We start from the raw sequence: 20,229 nt of genomic DNA, 5'->3' as shown, positions 1-20,229 counted from the left end.
GGCAAATATAAGGTTCGGGCAGTGGTGCAGTTCGGCGTTTAGATGGCTGTTTAGTCAGGTCTAGCTCACTGATAAAAACCGACCATTACAGGACAACTTGGAGTCAAATCGCACAATCATAACCGCGACTCCACTGGGAGAATCACGGAAAGGTGCTGTCGGCTTGTTCTTGGAAGACTGGGTGTTTTTTGAGCTGAATCACGGCAGAGGCGCGTCACCGTGGGGCGTGGTTAACCGTAAGAGATAAACGCCGTGTCCACCGTTACGATGCAGTTAAGTTACAGTTTGGCACGAGACGACACCGGAGCGGAGAGGCTGAGCAGAAGACCAGCGCGCGTAAAGGGATGGAGACGAATGAGATCTTTTTATTTACTGTCATAGCTTCTCACTACATTGGGAACTTCCTCTTCTTCGCGTGGATTTTAACAACAATAGAACCTTTAGAGCCGGACTACTATAAAACGCATTATTGAAGTTGGGCCACCTGATCCTGTTTGCGCCAGGACACCCGAACGAGATTAGACCAAGACTAGTCGTAATGAGTAGTTGTGCAAATGGTGCATTTCCCGACCAGAGAGCTGGTACGGAAAGCAGAATCTCATGCTCAAGCTACACGTCTACCTGCGCGTAAAGGACATGGACATAACGGCTCCAGTCGCCGCTTCCTGAATCACTGCGCTATGTTTTAGTAAGTAAATGAAAAAGCTGTAGTTAGATTAGAAGCAGTGTGGCAGCTTAAAGCATTTATGCGAGCTTTTTTTTTTTTTCATATTTTTAGGAGCTGACAAATAGTACAGCGCTCCGATAGCACAGGACCTGAATTTTGGCAGCCAAGCAGCACACACCATTGACCGTGAAAGGCTTGGAAACAGTTCCAGTGCTCCCCAATTTGAACTTTAACTAAAACAAGTTTTTCAAAGTTGCATCTAAGTGGACGAGCGTGGCAGGAGTGGAACATGGCTTTGCCAGATAGTGGCATATCTGCAGAGGAGATACCCTTCCCAGAGATCATAGAGCTCAATGTTGGTGGGCAGGTGTACATAACCCGCTACTCTACACTCACAAGCGTGCCAGACTCTCTGCTGTGGGAGATGTTTACTCAAAAGTCAGCCAAAGGACTGGCCAGGGACACAAAGGGGCGCTTCTTTGTAGACCGTGATGGTTTCCTGTTTCGTTACATCCTGGACTACATGCGCGACCAGCAGCTGGTCCTTCCAGACCACTTCCCAGAGCGCGGTCGTTTGCAGAGAGAGGCTGAGTTCTTCAACCTGCCAGAGCTCGTCAAGCTTCTGGCACCCAAAATCAGCAAACAGAACTCCCTTGGTGATGAGGGATGTCCTAGTGACACAGAGGACTCCTCACCTGGGACTGACACCTCCCGTAACCTCGGCTCTCTGGGTGCTGCTGCTGCTGCCTGTGCCAGCCTGGTGCCCGGCGCCATGGATGGCAAACGTTCTGGGTTCATCACTATTGGCTACCGAGGCTCCTACACCTTGGGGCGCGACAGCCACACGGATGCCAAATTTCGCCGAGTGGCACGGATCATGGTGTGCGGGAAGACCTCCCTGGCTAAAGAGGTGTTTGGGGAAACGCTGAACGAGAGCCGGGACCCGGACCGCCCCCCTGAGCGCTATACATCCCGCTACTATCTCAAGTTCACCTTCCTGGAGCAGGCTTTTGACAAGCTGGCAGATGCAGGCTTTCACATGGTGGCCTGCAATTCCACAGGAACCTGCGCCTTTGCCCACGAGCAGACGGACGACAAGATCTGGACCAGCTACACTGAATATGTGTTCTACCGTGAGTGAGACTATCGGCTTTGTTTCCCCGGTCCCCTCACCCTGTATCCAAGAACCCCCCCCCCCCCCCCCTCCAGCCTCCAGCCATCCTGTCTTTCTCTCTCTGATGGCTTCTGAACCAGTAGATGTACTGTAGATGTTGTGCCCTTCCATCTCTCTTTACAGCCTCCAGCTTTTATCCTGTGAACAGTACCTGGCCGCTGCTCTGACTCTTCATACCTTCTCTGCAGATCGAACCTGCAGCCTTCCCCTTCAACCCCAAATTCACCCTCCCCCCCTCATCCTCAGGCCAAGCTTTTGCCCTTGCTTAAGCCGCCGCCACTCCATCTATTGTAGTCCCCAGCCCTGAACCACAGCAACCCCACAGCCTTTCCTGCAGAGACTGATACCTTCTATTCCCTTTTTGTACTCTCTATATAGTGCATATGCCTTGGTTAAAGCACAATACTGTATCCAAGAGCTAATTTTGTTGAATAAAAAACACCAGTGTGTCTATATGACTACTGAACCAGTCATAAGGGCATAAGTGAAAGGGCTTCAAAGAGTTGCCGTGATGTACAGTGCTATATTTTGCCTGCTTACTCAAGCAGATCGGACTGTCTCCTGCTCCTTTGAACTAAATTACCAAATAATTGGACATCTTATCAGCCTTGAGGGACGTGAGAAACCCCAGCACACGCACACACACACACACACACACACACACACACACACACACACACACACACACACACACAAAGGAAGTGTAATCTAATTTCCTTTAGTTTTTATTAAATGTGTCCAGTACCATGTCCGTGTGGTTTGGAAACGTGCCATAGTTAATCTGTTCTGCTGCTTTGGAGTGAATGGAAAAGAAAAGACTGCAGTGAAGTTATTTTTTCAGAAAAAGCAGATTGAAGTTGTGCAGAGGTCTCCTTTCCCCCCCCAAAAAGAAAGAAAGAAAGAAAACGGGTTGTGTGGCAAATGTTGAAAAACTATTAAAGCTCAAATATCAAGAGATCTTATAGACAGAGAACGAGAGGGGGAAAAAAGGTGTGTGTATTGACTGTGCAGTGGAGCTTTCAGTATTTTAATCACCCACACTGATAGGGCAGAGAAGATGGAAGGTGTTACATCACTCATGGTCCACTGCTCCTTTTTCATTTATTGTGCTTCTTTGAAATTTATTTGTTCAATTACATCTTAAAGATAATTATTTTCCACAGCCGGTCACATGTCAGAATGGGCTTACACATTACTTCCTGTTATTTGCGTGAGAAGAAATCAGCAGTCATCACAGCAGATCTTTGGATGTCCTGTAATCAACAATGTTATTCTTAATACTCAGTATTAGCTGAAGCGGCTGCGTATTTGACTATAGCTCACTCCTTCTGTAAGTGAATACCAGCGAGAAAGGGTAGGATTTGCTGTAGCCAGCCAAAGCCCAGTGTTTTCTCACCACTGTAGCAATGGCAGCTTATAGTGAGCGCGTGTAACTTTCAGTAACTCACAGTCGGCTCTAAAAGGAGCACAAGATCCAGATACAGCCTCAGGACGGGTCTGCACATCATATACCTCAGACTAAAATAAACTTGGGACACTTAAATCCAACAAAGGATTCATCAGATTACAGGAAAATGCAGAAATGGCTCAAAACGAGGACAAATAAGAGGTTTTGTTTAAAACTGTTTGGGGAACAGGCAGCGCAATGCAGAGTTCACCCGTGCGACAAGGTGTCGACTTTTTAGTGTGTCTGACAGTTGTAATAAATGTATTCTGAAATGTCTAGAAATTGCTATATTGTGTTTCAGTGTGATGAAGTGTTGTTGACATCCGAGTCAGTCTGTTAGACCCTGCTGCAGTGTGTCGCTGCAGGCGTAGACAACACTGATATTAAAAGTGTTCCACCAAACAAATTGATTTGTCAAATAAAATATGCTTTCTTTCTATCCTGCTTGTATTTCCATTCCTAACCCCCAAAAGGGGGGGTTATTTCTTTTTTTCTTTTTTCTTTTTGAATACCAGGGAGCACAAAGTATGATGAAAATAGCACATGGCTTCCCATTACCGCAGTTTCACATTTTAATTTTCGGTGACAATGCAAGTCAATCACAAGTAAAGCCGTTCAAATTTTCATCTCAGCGTTTCCCATCAGGGGAAATGTCCTTGGACACAAACTCTCCTCCGTATGAAATTTTCAGCCCTCAGGCACAATGTCCTCCATCCTTCCATCTGCTTTTCCACTTTTTTTTACCCTCTTTTTTTTCTCTTCAGCCTGGACTTGCGTGGAACATTTGACCAAAAAATCTGAGCCAGGATAGAAACGAGGACATGCACAGATAACAGGCCTTGTCCAAGCAGATTAGAAAACCCTTATTTTGTTGCAAATAATTGACCTAATTTCTGTGTGCAGTCAAAATCTTAAAGATTGGATCTAAAATTCAGGACTCCGTAGTATTTACGTCCTCCCGCAGAGCAACAGTTTATCCATTTCTGAGAGACTAGAAATCATTTTTGTGTGTCACCAATAAAAAACAACAGCAAAATACAATATAAGTACAAAGTATTTTCATTGAGGGCCAAGGTGTCATAATTTACACTCGAACAACAACCAGACTTAAGGGTTATGTATGTGAGGCAGTCACGTGTCATTTTATAAACTCTGTCTCAGAAGTTCTCTACCTAGCGATTATCACATGCTAATTATCTTAGTATAAGACCTCTAAACCTGATCTCACTCTGGCCTAGATAAAAGCATAGCTAATGAGCTTCACAAAACTTTGTGAAAAATTTATGTTGCTCTCTAATTCAGGGAGAAAAAAAATCCCCCCCCCCTGCTCTGGAATGCATGACAAATCCTCAGAGACCAGGACAATACTGTGCCTGCAGTGTCTCTCCAGCCCAAATAAACACAGTCACAGGCAGCATTCCTCTGTCACTGTCCTCCGGCAGACTACAGCAACACGGGAGTGCCAAGGTCAGTCATTAGCACAAGCATGGAGAAACATGCCTTCGTGTGAAATTTCAGGCACTGGCCTCCTTAACCTTTCCGCCTTTCGTCAGCGCAAATTCCTTGAGATTCAACATTCAGCAGCAGCGAGATGCGTGGAAGCGTTGACATTCAGACGCTGACATTCAGAGCAGCAAGGTCCACAGGCCAGACGAAATGTGCGTGGTGAAATTCAGTGGTGTTTTTTTTTTCTCTTTTTTTTTATGTCTTGTGAAACGTGGTTGAAAAGTGTAGCATTGTCTGCTCGTGTTCTTGCAAAGGCAGCAGGTTCTCACTGTGTCGCCACGGTATGCCTATTCATATTCAGAGTGTCACAATAAAGATATTTTACCATGACCTTTTGCTTCTTCATGTTTTGGGGGGGGGGGAAACGCAGCAGATTGCAAAATTTCAGCTTGTCACACAACAAATTATCAACTGAAATCAATCATTTGTCGTTTCAAGCGCAGATTTTCACATTTATGAGGACTCATTTGTCACTAAAGTCGAAGGATTCGAGAATGAGTGCGAGACTGGCTTCTCTGCGTGCCTTCAGGCAGTGATTTGACCCAAGCTTTTGCTACTGTAGGCTGCTCTACATGACAACATGCTTTGGCCCCATCTCTTTTCCCTCTCTGAGGATGATCCTTGTCTCGGAGCCAGCTGGGTCATTGCATCCTCTATTTGGAAAAAGAGGGGAAGGAGGCAGAAGAGAACAGGAACAGATGCACGTCAAAGGAAATGGGGATTGGAAAATGGGGCACGGAGAGATAGATATTTGGTAGACCGCGGGGGTATTTATTTGACAAGGATTCGGTGTTCCCATCTGATCTCTCTTCCTGTTATTTGGAGAAGGGGAGGACTGTGCTGTAAGATGCTCCTCTGCGGCCTGTCAGCTCCATCAGCACCCCCAAAGAGATTCAGTCACACTGCACCCAAGGGATACACTGCAGAATCAAGAGCGCACTCAGTATAGTTGCTATCACTATCAATCTGTAGCATAAAACCAGCACAAATGGGGGGTTGTTGATCTTTACCATAAGGAAGAAACAGTATTTTTTATCATCTGTTTGTGATTCATGAACTTCACCATTAAGCTGACTAAACTTAGCCAAGATTCCTAGACTACATCTTTTTTTTTTCTTTTTCGGGGAGAGACATATTGCATGTGCAAGAGTGACAAGACAAGAGTGAGTCAATTTCTCAGCACCTTAGAGTTCAGTGCGCCATCAGATGTCTGAAAGCTGCTGTTCCTGTTCATTCTGAGCCTTTAGCTGCAGCCATGTGGCTGTACTTGTTTATGTCTCACTGCCTCGTCTGCTTTTGGATCTGTCTGCCAGGATAATTTGGCTCTTGTTGTTTTGTTTTGTCGCCTTTATGCTCGTGTGGAGTTTTTTTTTTTTTTGGATGACAGGTTGGACAGGCCTCAGTTTCGGGTGCGTCAGTGCAACTGAGGTCCACTCCCTCTCACACAAACATGCTGAGTGTGCAGTTGGCATCTCTAAACGCACGCTCACACGGACGCGCGCGCTCGCAGGGAGAGGGAAGTTGCTACGAGAAGATGTGCAACACAACTCCCGTGCCAGGATTTTGACTCTGGGCCGTGAGGTTTTAGATCTAATCGGCTGCCTTGTTTTCACTCTTCTTTGAGAACAGTTAAAAATGCATTAGCAGGCAAATAAGGCATTTACCTCCCTCCTCCTCTCTTGATGGCAATTAAAACAAAGAGAAGAACATGCTCATATAGAACAACATCATTGCTGATAATTACCTTGGAGTAGCACTGACCAACCTGGGCGGGGGGTGTAGCAGGGAGCAGCGGCCTGAGGTGCACCGCTGTGTTCTCCATCAAAATGTCTGTGTGTGTGTGTTCACCCCTTGTTCGCTATTGCTGCCATGCAAGCCAACATTTAGGGAGTACAGTAACACTGACTTGGGGCTTCTTGGTCTCATTGTGTGTGTGTTGGGCTATTTATAGTGAGTCAGGCACCGAGCCAGATGTGTACCTTATTCACTTGTATCACTCTGGCCTCCAGCTTCTCCACATGCCTGGCTTCCCCTCATTCTCAGCTCCTACAGAGAGCAGCTGTCACAAAACATTTTCACCCCGAATGACAGGGGAGGGGGGGACGGGAGGGACTTCATTGTGCTAGGACAGGAGATGGTCACGTCAGGGGGGAAGCCAGAGGGGGGAGCGACAACCTGGGATCACTACTGATTTACAGTACTGTTATCTCATCTCTCTCCCTGCATTGCCAGTTTGTTTTTCCCTTTGTCGGTGCAATTCTCCAACACGGAAATGATGGCTCTGTGCAGACACAGACACAGTTTTCTGTGCAGACACAGACTTCATTCCACTCATGCTCTTGCTCACAAGAGCATGAGTGGAATGAAGAAGCACGATATAAGTTGTATAGTAAGTGAAAGTGTCAAGGGGGAAATTGTAGGATAAGTGTAAGCAACAAGAAGGAAGAACTGAAGTGGCAAAGCTTAGCTTGGCATATACAGTCCCAGGGAGACTATAAATATGTGACGAGGCAGGAGCAATTTTAAAAGAAAAGAGGCACGATTAGGCCAAAATGGAGACGTAATAGATTGGATTGGGAAAGGCAGGGCGGAAGCTGTGGCAATAACCAGCAGAGAAAACAGTTAAGTGTCTGTTTGACTTCCCCTGCAACACTTGGCCTCAATCGGCATGTTAAAAGCAATGCAATGATTCTATTTTACGTAAAACTTGACAAATTAAAGGGAAGACTAGTGTACAAAGTGTTTTAGTAGTAACTTCAGTACTTCTTGGCATTCATTCTCCAAGGGTCTGTAACTTTCCTGGAAAAATCAACACAGTTAAATCAAAAGATTTTCCCTCATTTTGTGTTTTGATGGCGCTGGTGGACAGTACTAACACTTGGTACAAAATCTCCCGTAGGTGTTTAATTATTTTGAGCTCTGCTGACTGTGAAGCATATAATTCATATCATTTTCATTCTCATCAAACCAGTGAACCCGCGTGCCCTATAGACGGGGGGAGTTGTCATTCTGGGAAAGAGGACTGCCATCGTGATAGAAACTTTTAATGATAGGATAATAATGATCGCTCAGAAAAACTTTGTACAGATTTGTAATGACACGTTCCTCTCGGGGGGCAAACCACACCAGTAAAATGTCTAGTTCAGCATAATAGAGCCACCAAATCCTTTCACTGCAGAGGCCATGGCGTCAGGTGTTTCTTTGATGTGTCACCAAGAGCCTAGTTGGGTAACAACTGCCATTATCGTGTCCCGTGGTTTTTTAATCAGGTACTAACAAAATGCTGATATTAACTCTAATAAATAAGTATTAATGGGCCATTTTAACTCTAGTAGCCACCGCAGGTACTCCTGTACACCTTGCTAGAAACCACTTTAAGCTGATGTGAGCTTTGGGAACCAGCCTGAACCATTGATATACAAGGCAGGACGGAGCCATGCTTTCATGCCAATTACACCAAATTCTGGGACACATCAAACCAGGCAATGTTTTTCCATGGTCCAATTTTGTTGAGCCTGTGCTTTAAGGCTGTGTTGTGCATTCAGCCATGCTCTTCTGCATACCTTAGTTATGACGAGTGGTTATGCTGTTGCTGTGCTTAAGCTCAAAGCAGTCTGGCCAATCTCCTCGGGCATTTTCGCCCAGTGAAGTGCTGCTCGCTGGATATATCTCTTTAAAAGTCAACCGAGAGTAAAGACCAATATAGAGCTGTATTATGTTTCTCTACTAATATCTCTAGAATCCCTGTTTGTTCTTATTCTGCAATAAATTCAGGTGTATTAACCCCACCCTTTATAAATACATTTATTATAAAGGGTATACTACAGTGTTTTTAAAGTTTTATATTGCATTTTGGTAATCGGGCTTAGTTTATCCATTTTGAGGAATAAAATGATCTATTCCAATGTTCCTATGCAAACAAATATCTCTCAACAGCGAATTATTCAAATTTGTTGAATTTGATTTTCATGCCATCCATTAATGACAGAACTGGAAAAAACATGCGACTGAGCGTTTTCTGTGTCTGTGCTGGTCTAAAGGAGCTCAGCAGTGAGCTGTAAATGTGTCTGTGAGTGCTGTCGTTAGAATGGGATTCACCTTGGCCATCTGGAGACTTGGGCTCTAATCTGTCCCTCTAATTATCAGTAATCTGAACAGTCAGGATTGGTCTTAGTGCTGCAGCCCAGGATAGGGTTGGACTTTGCTGAAAGCAGGCAGGAGGAAAGAGGAAGCAGGTGGCACAGTAGCTGCAGGAGCTGAGGGGTGCCAGGATGGACTTTAGGGTGCTTAGGCAGGCTGGTTATGCCCTGTGGGAGCCAGGTAGCAGCTCAGGGTTTTGAAAGGAAAGCGAAGATAAAGAGTCGGCAGACACTCAGACTGAATACGTGCGAGCATGCAGAAATAAGAAAAATGTTCTGGTCTTTTCTAAATGCAGTGAAACACCGTATCTGTTAGTCATTTAGCGCTTGTAAATTTGTTCCAAACTTTTCCCACTATTTCACCCTCTCTTTCCTCTGACCTTTACTCCCCTTTTTAAGTTTTCTTACATAGCAGCAACTCTCTGGTCTCCAGCTGTTTACATCAGGCATTTCCTCCACATTATGCAGATTGACAGATTTGTAATTGCTCGGAGACTTGTGAGCGCACTCCAGTGATTTTGACATAGGCAGCTCTGTTTATTCCCCAGCATGTAAAGTTGATGTGAAGAATAGAATATTACTATGTCTGATTACACCCCCGTATGTATTTGCTTGTCGTCAATCAGAGATAAAAAGGACAATGAAAGAGGCGACTGTAGGAGGCGACGCTCGCACTGTCATTAGGCACCATGCAGATCGTTTGACAAAACAGAGATGGAAATCTGAGCTGAATACGAGGTAATTAGATATGGAACATGCTGCAATTGGCAAAACTATGTAGCGTGCAGTTTCCTTTGAAACAGCAGGATACAGCCATATGTACATCTCCACAAAGGATAAAATGCTCCTCTCAGTCTGAGAGACATTACTATGCATTTGTGCAGCTCTGGCTCCTGCACATCATTGTGGCGTTTCCATGGAGATGATGATGTCCTCTTGTTTGCCAGTCTCTCCATCCTCAGGCCACGACATCTGTCAGCGGTCGCAGTGAATTTTAAAAAGTACCCGCAGGCTGATTGACCCGGTCGTGTTTAAGCCAATTCAGTGGCTGCTGATACGCAGCTTTGTTCTACACTCATCTACTGTTTTTAGGATTTCAATTAAATTTTTATTAATTGACCTTGTGTGAGTAGCAGATATATTTTGACGAAACATCCAAGCACAACAAAGCATTTAGGGACTTTAAAGCCAGTGCAATATGAAAATTTTTCCTCTTTTTTTCAACAAACCAACATATCGTAAACATAGGCTACTAACAGACAGTGTAAAAGATGGCTGCAGCCACTATGATGTCACCTGCTGTTAAAAAGCCTCATATTGAACATTGTCTCCATCACCATTTTGTTGTTATGAAACTAAACTTGATGAGGGTAGAACACTTCTCACTGTGAAACCAATGAAAATGCACATGTTCCAGGTTCAATATTGCAACTTGCTAATGATGTTGTTTGAGCATTCAGTTAGTGTTAGCCAAGAAGTTAGCTATTGTTTTTTTAAATTATCACTAGCAAACCAACATTAGCAACCTAAATTTGATCTGACTTGATAAAATATTTGTTATATTGTATAAATTAATAAAGAAAACACTTGAAATGCTTACTATTTCTTCTAGAAGATAGTTTAATATAAACATCGCAACGCTATGACATCACAACTATATTGACATTGACAGACAGTATGATGATGCAGGAACCAGTGTTGCCAACTTAGCGACTTTGTCGCGACTTTTTTTTCTAAAAAGCGACTAGCAACAAATCTGGTGACTTTTTCTGGTGTTATTGGAGACTTATTTATGACGACTTTTTGACGTGAAAGCGCGTGTCGCTCTTTACTCTCAACAAGCAGCGTGTGCTGCCGTGGGCACCTCACCCGGTCCAAAGCGCTCACGGCCGGAGGATAGTCCTCCCCCAGCTGCTATCAGGGCAGGAGATGTTCACACCTATGCGTCCAAACTGCAAATGAATTGCGCATGAGTGAAGCCGCTGCACCTGCACTGACTGTAACACAGTCAGTTCTTCTTTTACTGTTAAGCTGTTTTGTGGATCACAAGGTTTAAAACTACTTATAAACACACACACACACACACAAAGTAACTCCACCAGAGTGCCTATTTCGGGTCACTTTTGCCGGTCCAAGCCCGGATAAAGGAGAAGGGTTGGAATTGTGACATTAAAAAAAACAATAATTGCTAAAAAAAAAAAAAAAAATTAATTTGTAGTTCTAAATAAATTCTAAATGTATTTAGGACGTTTTTTACTCACTTTATGTCTCTTCCACGATGTTATTTCTCTCTCCAACAACATAGGTTACGATTATATTAGCATGACCAATTATGCAAATTAGGCGATGACATCATTTAGCGACTTCTAGCGACTTTTAGGACAACCAATAGCGATTTTCCTTACTGAGGAGTTGGCAACACTGGCAGGAACAACATCAGCACAGGGATATCAGCTCTTATATAGAGTGTATATACATCTTTTTTAATTTGTAAAACAGACATAGCGCTTTATTCAGCATGATCTCAATTTTTTTTTCTATAAAAAGAGTAGTAGCCCCCTCCTGGCCATTAAAAAGAAAACACATTTGAGGCACACCAGCATTGGCTTAGTTTTTAGAAATGGAAACAAAGTCCATCTATCATGCTGTCTATGTACAGCATTAGCAGTTTCAGATGTTTGTCCCTTGAATATTTAACTTATAAAATTATTCAGTCCAGTGAACTTTTAGTAGCATGGAAATTTGAGGTTTAGCTTGCTGATGATTCCCTCTAGCCATTATTTCCCATCTTTGTTATGGCAACATCTGTGCGCTTCAGCTTCAGGGCACAATTCTAGCAAAGACCTGACACCGGACCTGAGAGATCATCAGTTGATCCATCAACTGTTCATCAAAGCCTCATCAGAAATGGTCTCAGTGGCAGGGTGGCTGTCAAGAAGCCATTCTTAAAGAAGGAAAGCAGGGAGAAAAGGCTGAGCTATGCACACGAGAACTATTGGCCTCCCCAGATCCCAGATTTCAGCCGCAAACATGAAGTCACACAGCAGTCTGTGAACATACTAAAGCCTTGACTTTAGTTTGATGGTGACATTGGTGTGTTTGGAGCAAAAAGTGAACATTTCAACAAGGAAAGAATTAGCAATCATCAGCTATCGGAGAGCGTTATCAGCTAACATTAGCATGTTTGGTTAGCAAAATGTCAACAGAGCCTATATGGCACATATACCAGCTAATCAGTTCTTACTAACATACTGATAAAAATCCCAGTATTTACCTCACCAAAGATGGAACATGGACTTCTTAGAACTGTTAACCACACAGTGAGCCATGCTATTTGTCTGATATTATTGCATTAAAATAGTCCAAAAGGCATTAACATAACAAACAGTAGCGGTGAAGCTAGCTAGCAACACAGCCACCTGTATCAGCTACCTGTCGCTCAAAGTGGCCACTAATATTAAAAATTACTACTAATTAAAAAGGATCACGTCCTCTCCTGTTGTTATAAAGTGGGTAAATTAGCCATACAGACTAAAAGCATTTTTTGCATCACGATGTAAACATATTTATTTCTGCTCAAAAGCTGGGCATTTTATAATGAGGATGATTTGTTCAAGTAGCCATTTGACATTTATCATTGCCTTTTTTAACCTCTTTATAATTACACAAGTCAAAGAAAATCCTTTATTTTTATTTCAATTGACTGTTAATATCAACACAGCTTTATTTAAGGCCCTACAAGCTGTTTCATGGCTTTATTTAGTCTGCGTTTGGGAATAAATGGTGCGCTTTGATTTGACCAAAATGAAAGATCCAGGTGACAGCATTACAAACAGCGGAGGAGACGTTTTGTAAGAGAGAGGTGATAAACCCCGGCAACAGTGACACATTAGAGTTGCTAATAGCAGTAATGATGGCAACGCAGGGATGTGACACACTGAACAGATGGGAAAGGCAAAAAAGGAGGTGGGGCGGGTGATGTGTGCGAAAAAGCTCTAGCTTTTGCATATATCCCTGGAGAAGTGGCCCAGGGAAAGGGTTGAGTGCACTCTCTTGCTGTTCTCCTCCATAAGGCTTAGTGGTGGAGGAGGAAAGCACGGAGCCCTTCCCCCAGTGGATTACTCCTCTGACACTACTAAGCCCCCCATACTCCCACGTTCAGGAAGCCCACAAACACATGTATTCATCATGAAGACACTGAATGCACCAAATGCACAAGCACACACAGCAGAGAACATCTTTCTACCCCGCTCCCTCCTCCCCCTACATCCTTTCTTTCCCTCCGTCTTTAGCCGTCCTCCTTTTCATGCCCAGAATAACGACACACACACACAAACCATCTGCCCATGCGCAAGCACACCTACACATGCACACACACATACGCTTATATATGCATGCCCAGGCACACACAGCTGACACTGACTTGCTCTCGCACACTAGATTGAGCACTTTCTGTCACACACTCGCATTCAGGTATTCAGAAAGCCAAGGAGCTGGGAGAATATGCCATGCCGCCTCCGTTTGACACAAGCAGCTTTTGCCGTTATGTAAGGCTGGTTAGCGTAATGATAAGCTCTGCTGAAGGAAACAGTGCAGGCCGTTGTGTGTCATGGTATGTCTGTGAACATGTCTGTGTGTGTATATGTGTGTGTGTGTGAGCACATGTGTGCTTGTTGCACTGAACATGTTTGAGAGTGCTTAACTGTTCATTTGTATTTTCATGCACTGTACCTGCATGCTTCACAGCCAGTGGAAATGTGAGTGATCACAGGAGTAGGTTTCATTGGTAAATGGAAGGAGACACATTAGTTGTGGGATCTCAGGGTCTTCCCCCAGGAAATTTGGAGCTCCACACACTTAGTTTCTTGCATTTTGATGGATTTTTGCACCCCTTTGCATTTTTTCTGCATCAGTTACTGGTAGACTTTTCTTGAATGGGAAATACCAAAAGTCAGACCCCCAAGGTAACAGTCCAAGTATGCTTTTTCTTTCTTATTTAATATGATCCATGTTGCATCAACACACACACTGAGATCTTGCAGTCATGTGATGGCTAACCATGTGACGTTAACTTGTCTGTCATTTTGGACATGTGACAATTATGGTATGCACTGGAGCGAGGTATACACAAGAGAGAAGAGGAATGAAAGTCGATGAAAGCAAGAGAAAATACACGTGTGTGAATGAGAGGGAGACACATGGAAATATGAGTATGCAAGGAGCAGAGCTAGTGAAGGTGGAAGAATTTAAATACCTTGGGTCAATGACCCAAAGCCACAGACAGTGCGCTAGAGAGGTGAAGAAGAAGAAGAAGAAGAAGAAGAAGAAGGGCATCTTTGAGACTAGTGTTGGAGTGATTTGTGACACAAGGATAGCAGCAAGAGTGAAAGGGAAGGTTTACAAGGTGGTAGTGAGACCTGTTGTGATGTATGATTTGGAGATGGTGGGACAGACAAAAAAAAACAGGAGGTGGAGCTGGAGGTGGCAGAATTGAAGATGCTAAGATATTCATTGGGAGTGATCAGGATGAACTAAATTAGCAATGAGTACATCAGAGGGACTGCTTGAAGCAGTTTGGAGACAAAGTTGGAGAGGCAAGGCTGAGATGGTTTGGACATGTGCAGAGAAGTGATAGAGAATGTATTGGACAAAGTTGTTGAGTGTTGATGGTGGCGCTTCCAGGGAGGAGGAAAAGAAAAAGACCTCAGTGGAAGTTCATGGATGTAGTGAAGGTGGACATGCAGAGGATTGGTATGGCAGAGGAGGATGATAAACATAGGGTCAGATGGAGGCAGATAATTGGCTTTGACAGATTATCTCATCCATCTAAAGAGAGCATCAAATAGATGAAGAAGGCAGTCATGGTGACAAGTGGGTTTAGTGACTAAGGTAAAAATCACAAAGCCCTAGAGACCATCTGTCCATGACCACCCAGCACTGTTTATGAGAAGAAAATGTGTATTCCTCGACAGGTTGGCAAGTGGTTGCTGGAGGTTCATGGGAGTCACTAAAACCCCAGTCAAACAGACATGGAGGCTGGTAGTTGACCTCCTGGCAACCACCATCAAAACAGAAAGATGTGCATTTCTAAGCAGTTGGTAAAAACTACTTTGTGGACGCTTTGATCACTAATGATTGCTATGGTTGACCATAGTTTCCATGCAAACTTGCCTACAAACACTCACCAGCTACTCTGCGAGTGGTAATTAAACTGTGCAAAGTGAGGCAGAAACCAGAAAAGGGCACATTTGCCTTTTTTCCTTCAAAATAAAATGGTTGCAGTGCTGAGGCAACCAATTTGAGACTTGCAAATGAATGGTCTCCATTTCCAAGCAACCAAAAGGAAGGTTTTGGTGCAACATCCTCCTTGGGACCATTTTCACCCTGTGAGAGCCAGCAACCTCCAGCTACCCTTCATGGAAAAGACATTTTTCCTCTCGGGACTGGTGGTTGTATCAAATCCAATCTGGTTGAAAACTCTTGAGCTGTGTGCGCATTACGGCATGTCAGAACCCTATATCGACATTTGTGTTTGTGTTTGCCTGGATCATTGTGCTATGAACTCCTAATACCTGTTCAAACTTCGAATTTTAAAGACCTCTTGCTGCAGAAGAAAAACATTTCCTGCTGAGTAGTATTGTAGCACAGTGTTTAGCTTGCTCCCATGTAATGTGAATGACGGGATAAATGTTTTGCTCATTCAAATGCTTCATACTGTTTAACGTCCAGCCTAAGAAAGAACATAATATTCAACAAAGTGGATCACATGACAAAACAGTTTGAGAATACATAACAAATATACAATATAGTGAGATTTAACATTATCTGTGGTCAAAATGTGAAATTAGTATAAAAGTGAAGACACATTTTTAAGCGCATTCACTTTAAGGTAGACGCAGGTGCTTTCTGTGATTTCACAAGCAAATCAGAGTGTGTGTGCCATCATGCACGCAGCAAAAATAAAAGGGCAGGGAGAGGCTGATTGCTTGCTCAGTGGTTTCATTAAAAATAAATAAATAAAGAGAGGGAGAGAGATAGAAGCTGCATTTGAAAATGGTACATTGGTTTTCAAAGACCGTGAGGTACACAATGTACACACACTAGTTTTTCCAAGAAGTGCCACAGCAGCAGCAGCATCCTCAGTTCTCACACAGAGATGAGATGAAAAATCAACACGCTGTAAAAAAAAAAAAGCTTCTTAAGCTTTTGGTCAGGAGGTTTCACGCCATCCGTTCAGTGCCAGTATTTATCTTCACAGATAAACAGTCATGCAACCAAAGGTAATTTAAAATTGAAAAATGCAGTGAAACTGCCCTCCACTCTCCTCATCTCTCACGCTGAGCTCCATTCTCTGCTAATTACTGCCTCCATAATGCTCCTACATGCTCTTGTGCCAGCGTGTGTTTACTTTTGTACTCTTGGAGACAAAAAACTGTAACGCTGAAGACTCAGGTGTTTGTTTCTGTGCCAGCCGCACACTACTGACACACTCTGATAAAGAAGAGGGAGTAAAAAAAAAGAAAGAAAGGCAGGTGAAATGTAATCAAATTTTTGTGGAAAGCTTCCCAGGTGGCTGAGACCTGTATTCAAACAGAGCAGACATCTGAATGTAAATGCTTGTTATTCATATACGTTTCATTTTTATGGGAACACTTGTCGGTGAATGGCAAATGAGAAAAGCAGTACAACTCTGAAGCCTGTAAATCGAATGCATTGCTGGATCCAGAGAGTGATTAGCTTAGCTTATTTTAGCATACTGACTAGAAAGAGGAAAACAGCAAAGCCTGACTGAGTCCAAAGATTGTAATTACGCCTACAGGCACCTTTAAAGGTACCTAGTTAACCTGTGCTCAAGTCAAATCCAGTACTTATATATAGTGTACATTACTTTTCTGGCAAACTCACCATGATTACAGGAATGTGGGCGGTTGTTATGCCCTCCTGTCTTTCAGGCAAGAACTAGTATTCTGGAATGCCCTCCCTATTGATTTTAAGCTAAGCTAATCAGCTGGATCTGTCTGTGTATTTACTGAACATATGTAGCCTATTGTATAGACACAGTAGCAATATTCTTATTTCACTATAAGCACGAAAAGATTTGAAATCAGCATAAATTTAGCTCATAAATATATTTTTTTATTTTTTCTACAGGGAGTTCATCAGATATTTCCAAGACAATGACCTCTGACCCCCCAGCAGTGACTACCACTGAAGCAGTGACCTCTAAACCCACTGCTGCACCTACACTGTCAGCCACAGCAGAAACCAGCAGCAGTGGCCGAACCCAAAGCCTTCCTGAAACCAGCACCATCCCAACACTGGACCTCCAAAACCCGCTTCCTCCTCCCCTAACACCTCCCCCACCTCCTCCTCCTGCGCCAGACATACCCGACCTTCCACTGCCATCACCCCCGGTCTTCCCCCTTCCTCTGCCTTCATCCAAACCTTCTTCGTCATCCAGTCCTCCTTCTCCTCCATCGCCGCCTCCCGCTGACAGCCCCCAGCGTCCTACCACGCTCAACCTAAAGACGCTTCCACGTCCCAGCGTCAGGGAGAACGGCTGCCCCCCACCTGGGCTGGATGAGGATGAGGATGAGAGGAAAATGCTGGAGGAGGATCTGAAGAAATGCATCGAGGACTTTAAAAAGATCCGCATGCCCAAAGTTTTTCCAGATCGCAAGAGGCACTGGCAAAGGGACTTGCTAAAGAAGTACAATGCATAGAGAGCTTTGCTGTGGCATCATAAGGAGCAAACCTGACAAGGACTTTAAAACAATGGCGAGGACATGCTGCTAGCGCCATACTCGGGCTTTATATTTACATCGCTTTGATTCTGACTTTGTGAAGAGTGTCAGCAAAAAACCTCTAATGTAGCTTTTGCATGCCAACAGAAGTGAACTGCTAAAGTATAGTTCTCCAGCTGAGCTTGTCTAGCAAACATGCACTACATTTGATGTGTTTACCCAGCATAGAAAACATTCACGTCCAGATTGTGAGTCATACTTATGTTTTTCCCACACAAGCTTTTTTTTTTTTTTGGAATATAAAACATATTTGGACTCATTTTCTTTTCACTCAGTCAAACAATATTAATTGGAGCTTTCTGCCCTTCTCCCTGTACCATGTCCGCTGATCAAGCAACTGGAAAATGTAAGCAAAGTTTGAAATTTTAGGCATTTGACCTTAATGATGCAAAAATAAAAGACAGAAGTGAAATCTCTGGTGCTAATCATCTAAAATGTCTCATCTCATCAATATTAACTGTATGTCTTCAAAGCCCTTCTACAGTACTCCTTTCTGCCTCTGATTCAGAAGCTTTGCAATTTCGTTCTTTTTGTGATTACATTATCTTCCAGCCCGCACTGTTGGAACGGGGGGGGGGGAATCAGAAAGAGAAAGCGGTGTACCAGGAAGGAAAGTGGGTAATTACAGGCAGCCAGAATGTGGAATAATAATGACAATAATGACTACATGAAGCAATGCACAGTACCATTTGTTCCTCTATCTGCTCCACATAAAATGCTCATCCAGCTGCACTAATGAATTACCAGGTGTGTGTGTGTGTGTGTGAGTGTAGTCCCATTATGGGCTAAATGATTTAAGTCCATAAAAATGAGGGGAAAGAGTTTATTTTACATTTACTTTGTGAATTAATTCTGAACATCGTAGTATTCAACCATTTAACAAGCAGTAATATCATTCTGGAAAATGTGCGTACTTGCTTTCACTCTGACACGAGAAGGAGACTCTCCCGCAGTATGGAGCTTGGTGGTTAGCTTAGCTTAGCTTAGCCTAGCAATAAAACTGGCAACTGGGAAATGGCTTGCTTTGAAAACCAGCCTGCCACCACCTCTGCAGCTCATTTGTAACATGCTGCATTTAACATTTATACAAAAAAAAACAACTTAAATCTTAAACTGGGCTTTAAAGTGTACATTTGAAATCTAAAGAGTGCCTGCTTCTACTTTGTATGCCATAGTATGCTACTTTGTCAGTTTCTAGCTCCTGATTATTCACAGGCACTAAAAAACGCAAGTACACACTGTGCAGTTCTAGGGTTTAATGTATGAGGATATGATAAAATATAATCTGGTCCTTGGAAGGTCTTAAAGTGATGTACATGCAGCTCAGATGAACAATAAAACATAAAATATCACACTGTGTCATTATGTATTTAATAAAAATTAGGCCAAACTACAGAAGCAGTGTGTAAAAGAATAAGTACACCCTTAAAGCACCAGTATACCCTCGTATTGGTTGCTTTTGAACGGCACTGCATTATCACACAGCTACTTCTATTTATGCATTAAGGTGCAGGAAGCCGCTGCAGTTTTCTCCTGAATCATAGGTGCTGATATTGGAGGACATGAAGTAAAAAAATATGTGTACATCTCTCAGCTTCTGTACTGGAATATCATTAAGATGGTGGCAAAAACTGGCACGATGGTACACCCGTGTCTTCAATTCAGCTGTGGCAGCGGCGGGGTTACGAAGATTGAGAAATGAACAGTTGGCCAAAGCGTTACAAATACATTGGTATGCACCACAGGATGTGGCGTCAAACTAGGCATGCGTCACACATTACTGGGGGGAGCACGGCGAGCATGAAAACACCATTAGTGCTTCTACTGGAGTGTGAGTAGATCAGACTGTGCAACACTCAGAGAAACGGCAATAAAACATTTCACACTCTGAAATCCATAGCTTCTGCTGATCTAAAGTTGTGTCACAGTGGCAGCAGGATAAGTAGGGTATTCCTGATCATCTTCTCCTCAGCTAACTACCCCAGGAACTGTTCCCAGTTGGGCATACTTTGAAAACCTCCAAAAGCGAAACACCCAGGAGGAATCCAAACCAAATCACATTCCCACATCTCCTTCCCATAACAGCCCATCAGCAGCAGTCTGTCTCCTGACCCCCAACAGAATAAATCTGATGTTAAATTAAATTAAGAACATTAAATACACCGACCCTTAAAACTGCTGGTGTGAAAGAGGCTTACTGGGACTCATAATTATATAATGTCTGAGTTTCAAATTGTCGACACTTACACTATTTGTTACCGAAATACACACTAAAAGTTAATAAGTAATGTGTCTCGTGCCCAGCACAGTTTTACAGCTGTGGGGTGTTGAGCCACAAAAAAAAAAAAAAACCCTCCTTCCTCCTTCTTCTTAAAAGCTACTCACCATAATGACTCTTGCCTAATTACTTTTCTCCAATTTCAACTTAACACACAAAGTGCTTTTGAATTTTTAAAACCTTTTTGATAAACTTTCCTCCATGTCTACGCCAG

The 20,229-nt window shown here is 43.2% G+C and overlaps 1 protein-coding gene across 2 annotated transcripts; it reads left to right on the top strand.

Annotated features, from left to right (window-relative positions):
- The first annotated feature begins 254 nt into the window (after positions 1-254).
- kctd12b (potassium channel tetramerisation domain containing 12b) lies at positions 255-18,172 on the top strand. 2 transcript variants are annotated; one of them, XM_063491620.1, is made up of 3 exons: positions 255-688; positions 779-1,800; positions 17,085-18,172. In XM_063491620.1, the coding sequence occupies exons 2-3, from the start codon at positions 957-959 to the stop codon at positions 17,654-17,656; spliced, it is 1,416 nt and encodes a 471-aa protein (XP_063347690.1). In that variant the 5' UTR covers positions 255-688; positions 779-956; the 3' UTR covers positions 17,657-18,172. The 2 variants fall into 2 exon arrangements, with proteins under 2 accessions (XP_063347690.1, XP_063347680.1); XM_063491610.1 differs by having other exon boundaries at positions 255-1,800.
- The last annotated feature ends 2,057 nt before the right edge of the window (positions 18,173-20,229 follow it).

The sequence above is a fragment of the Pelmatolapia mariae genome, linkage group LG2 (assembly GCF_036321145.2).
Source record: "Pelmatolapia mariae isolate MD_Pm_ZW linkage group LG2, Pm_UMD_F_2, whole genome shotgun sequence".
Classification (NCBI taxonomy): Eukaryota; Metazoa; Chordata; class Actinopteri; order Cichliformes; family Cichlidae; genus Pelmatolapia; species Pelmatolapia mariae.
Note: the sequence above shows the minus strand (reverse complement) of the source record. Positions and strands in the feature narration are given on the sequence as shown.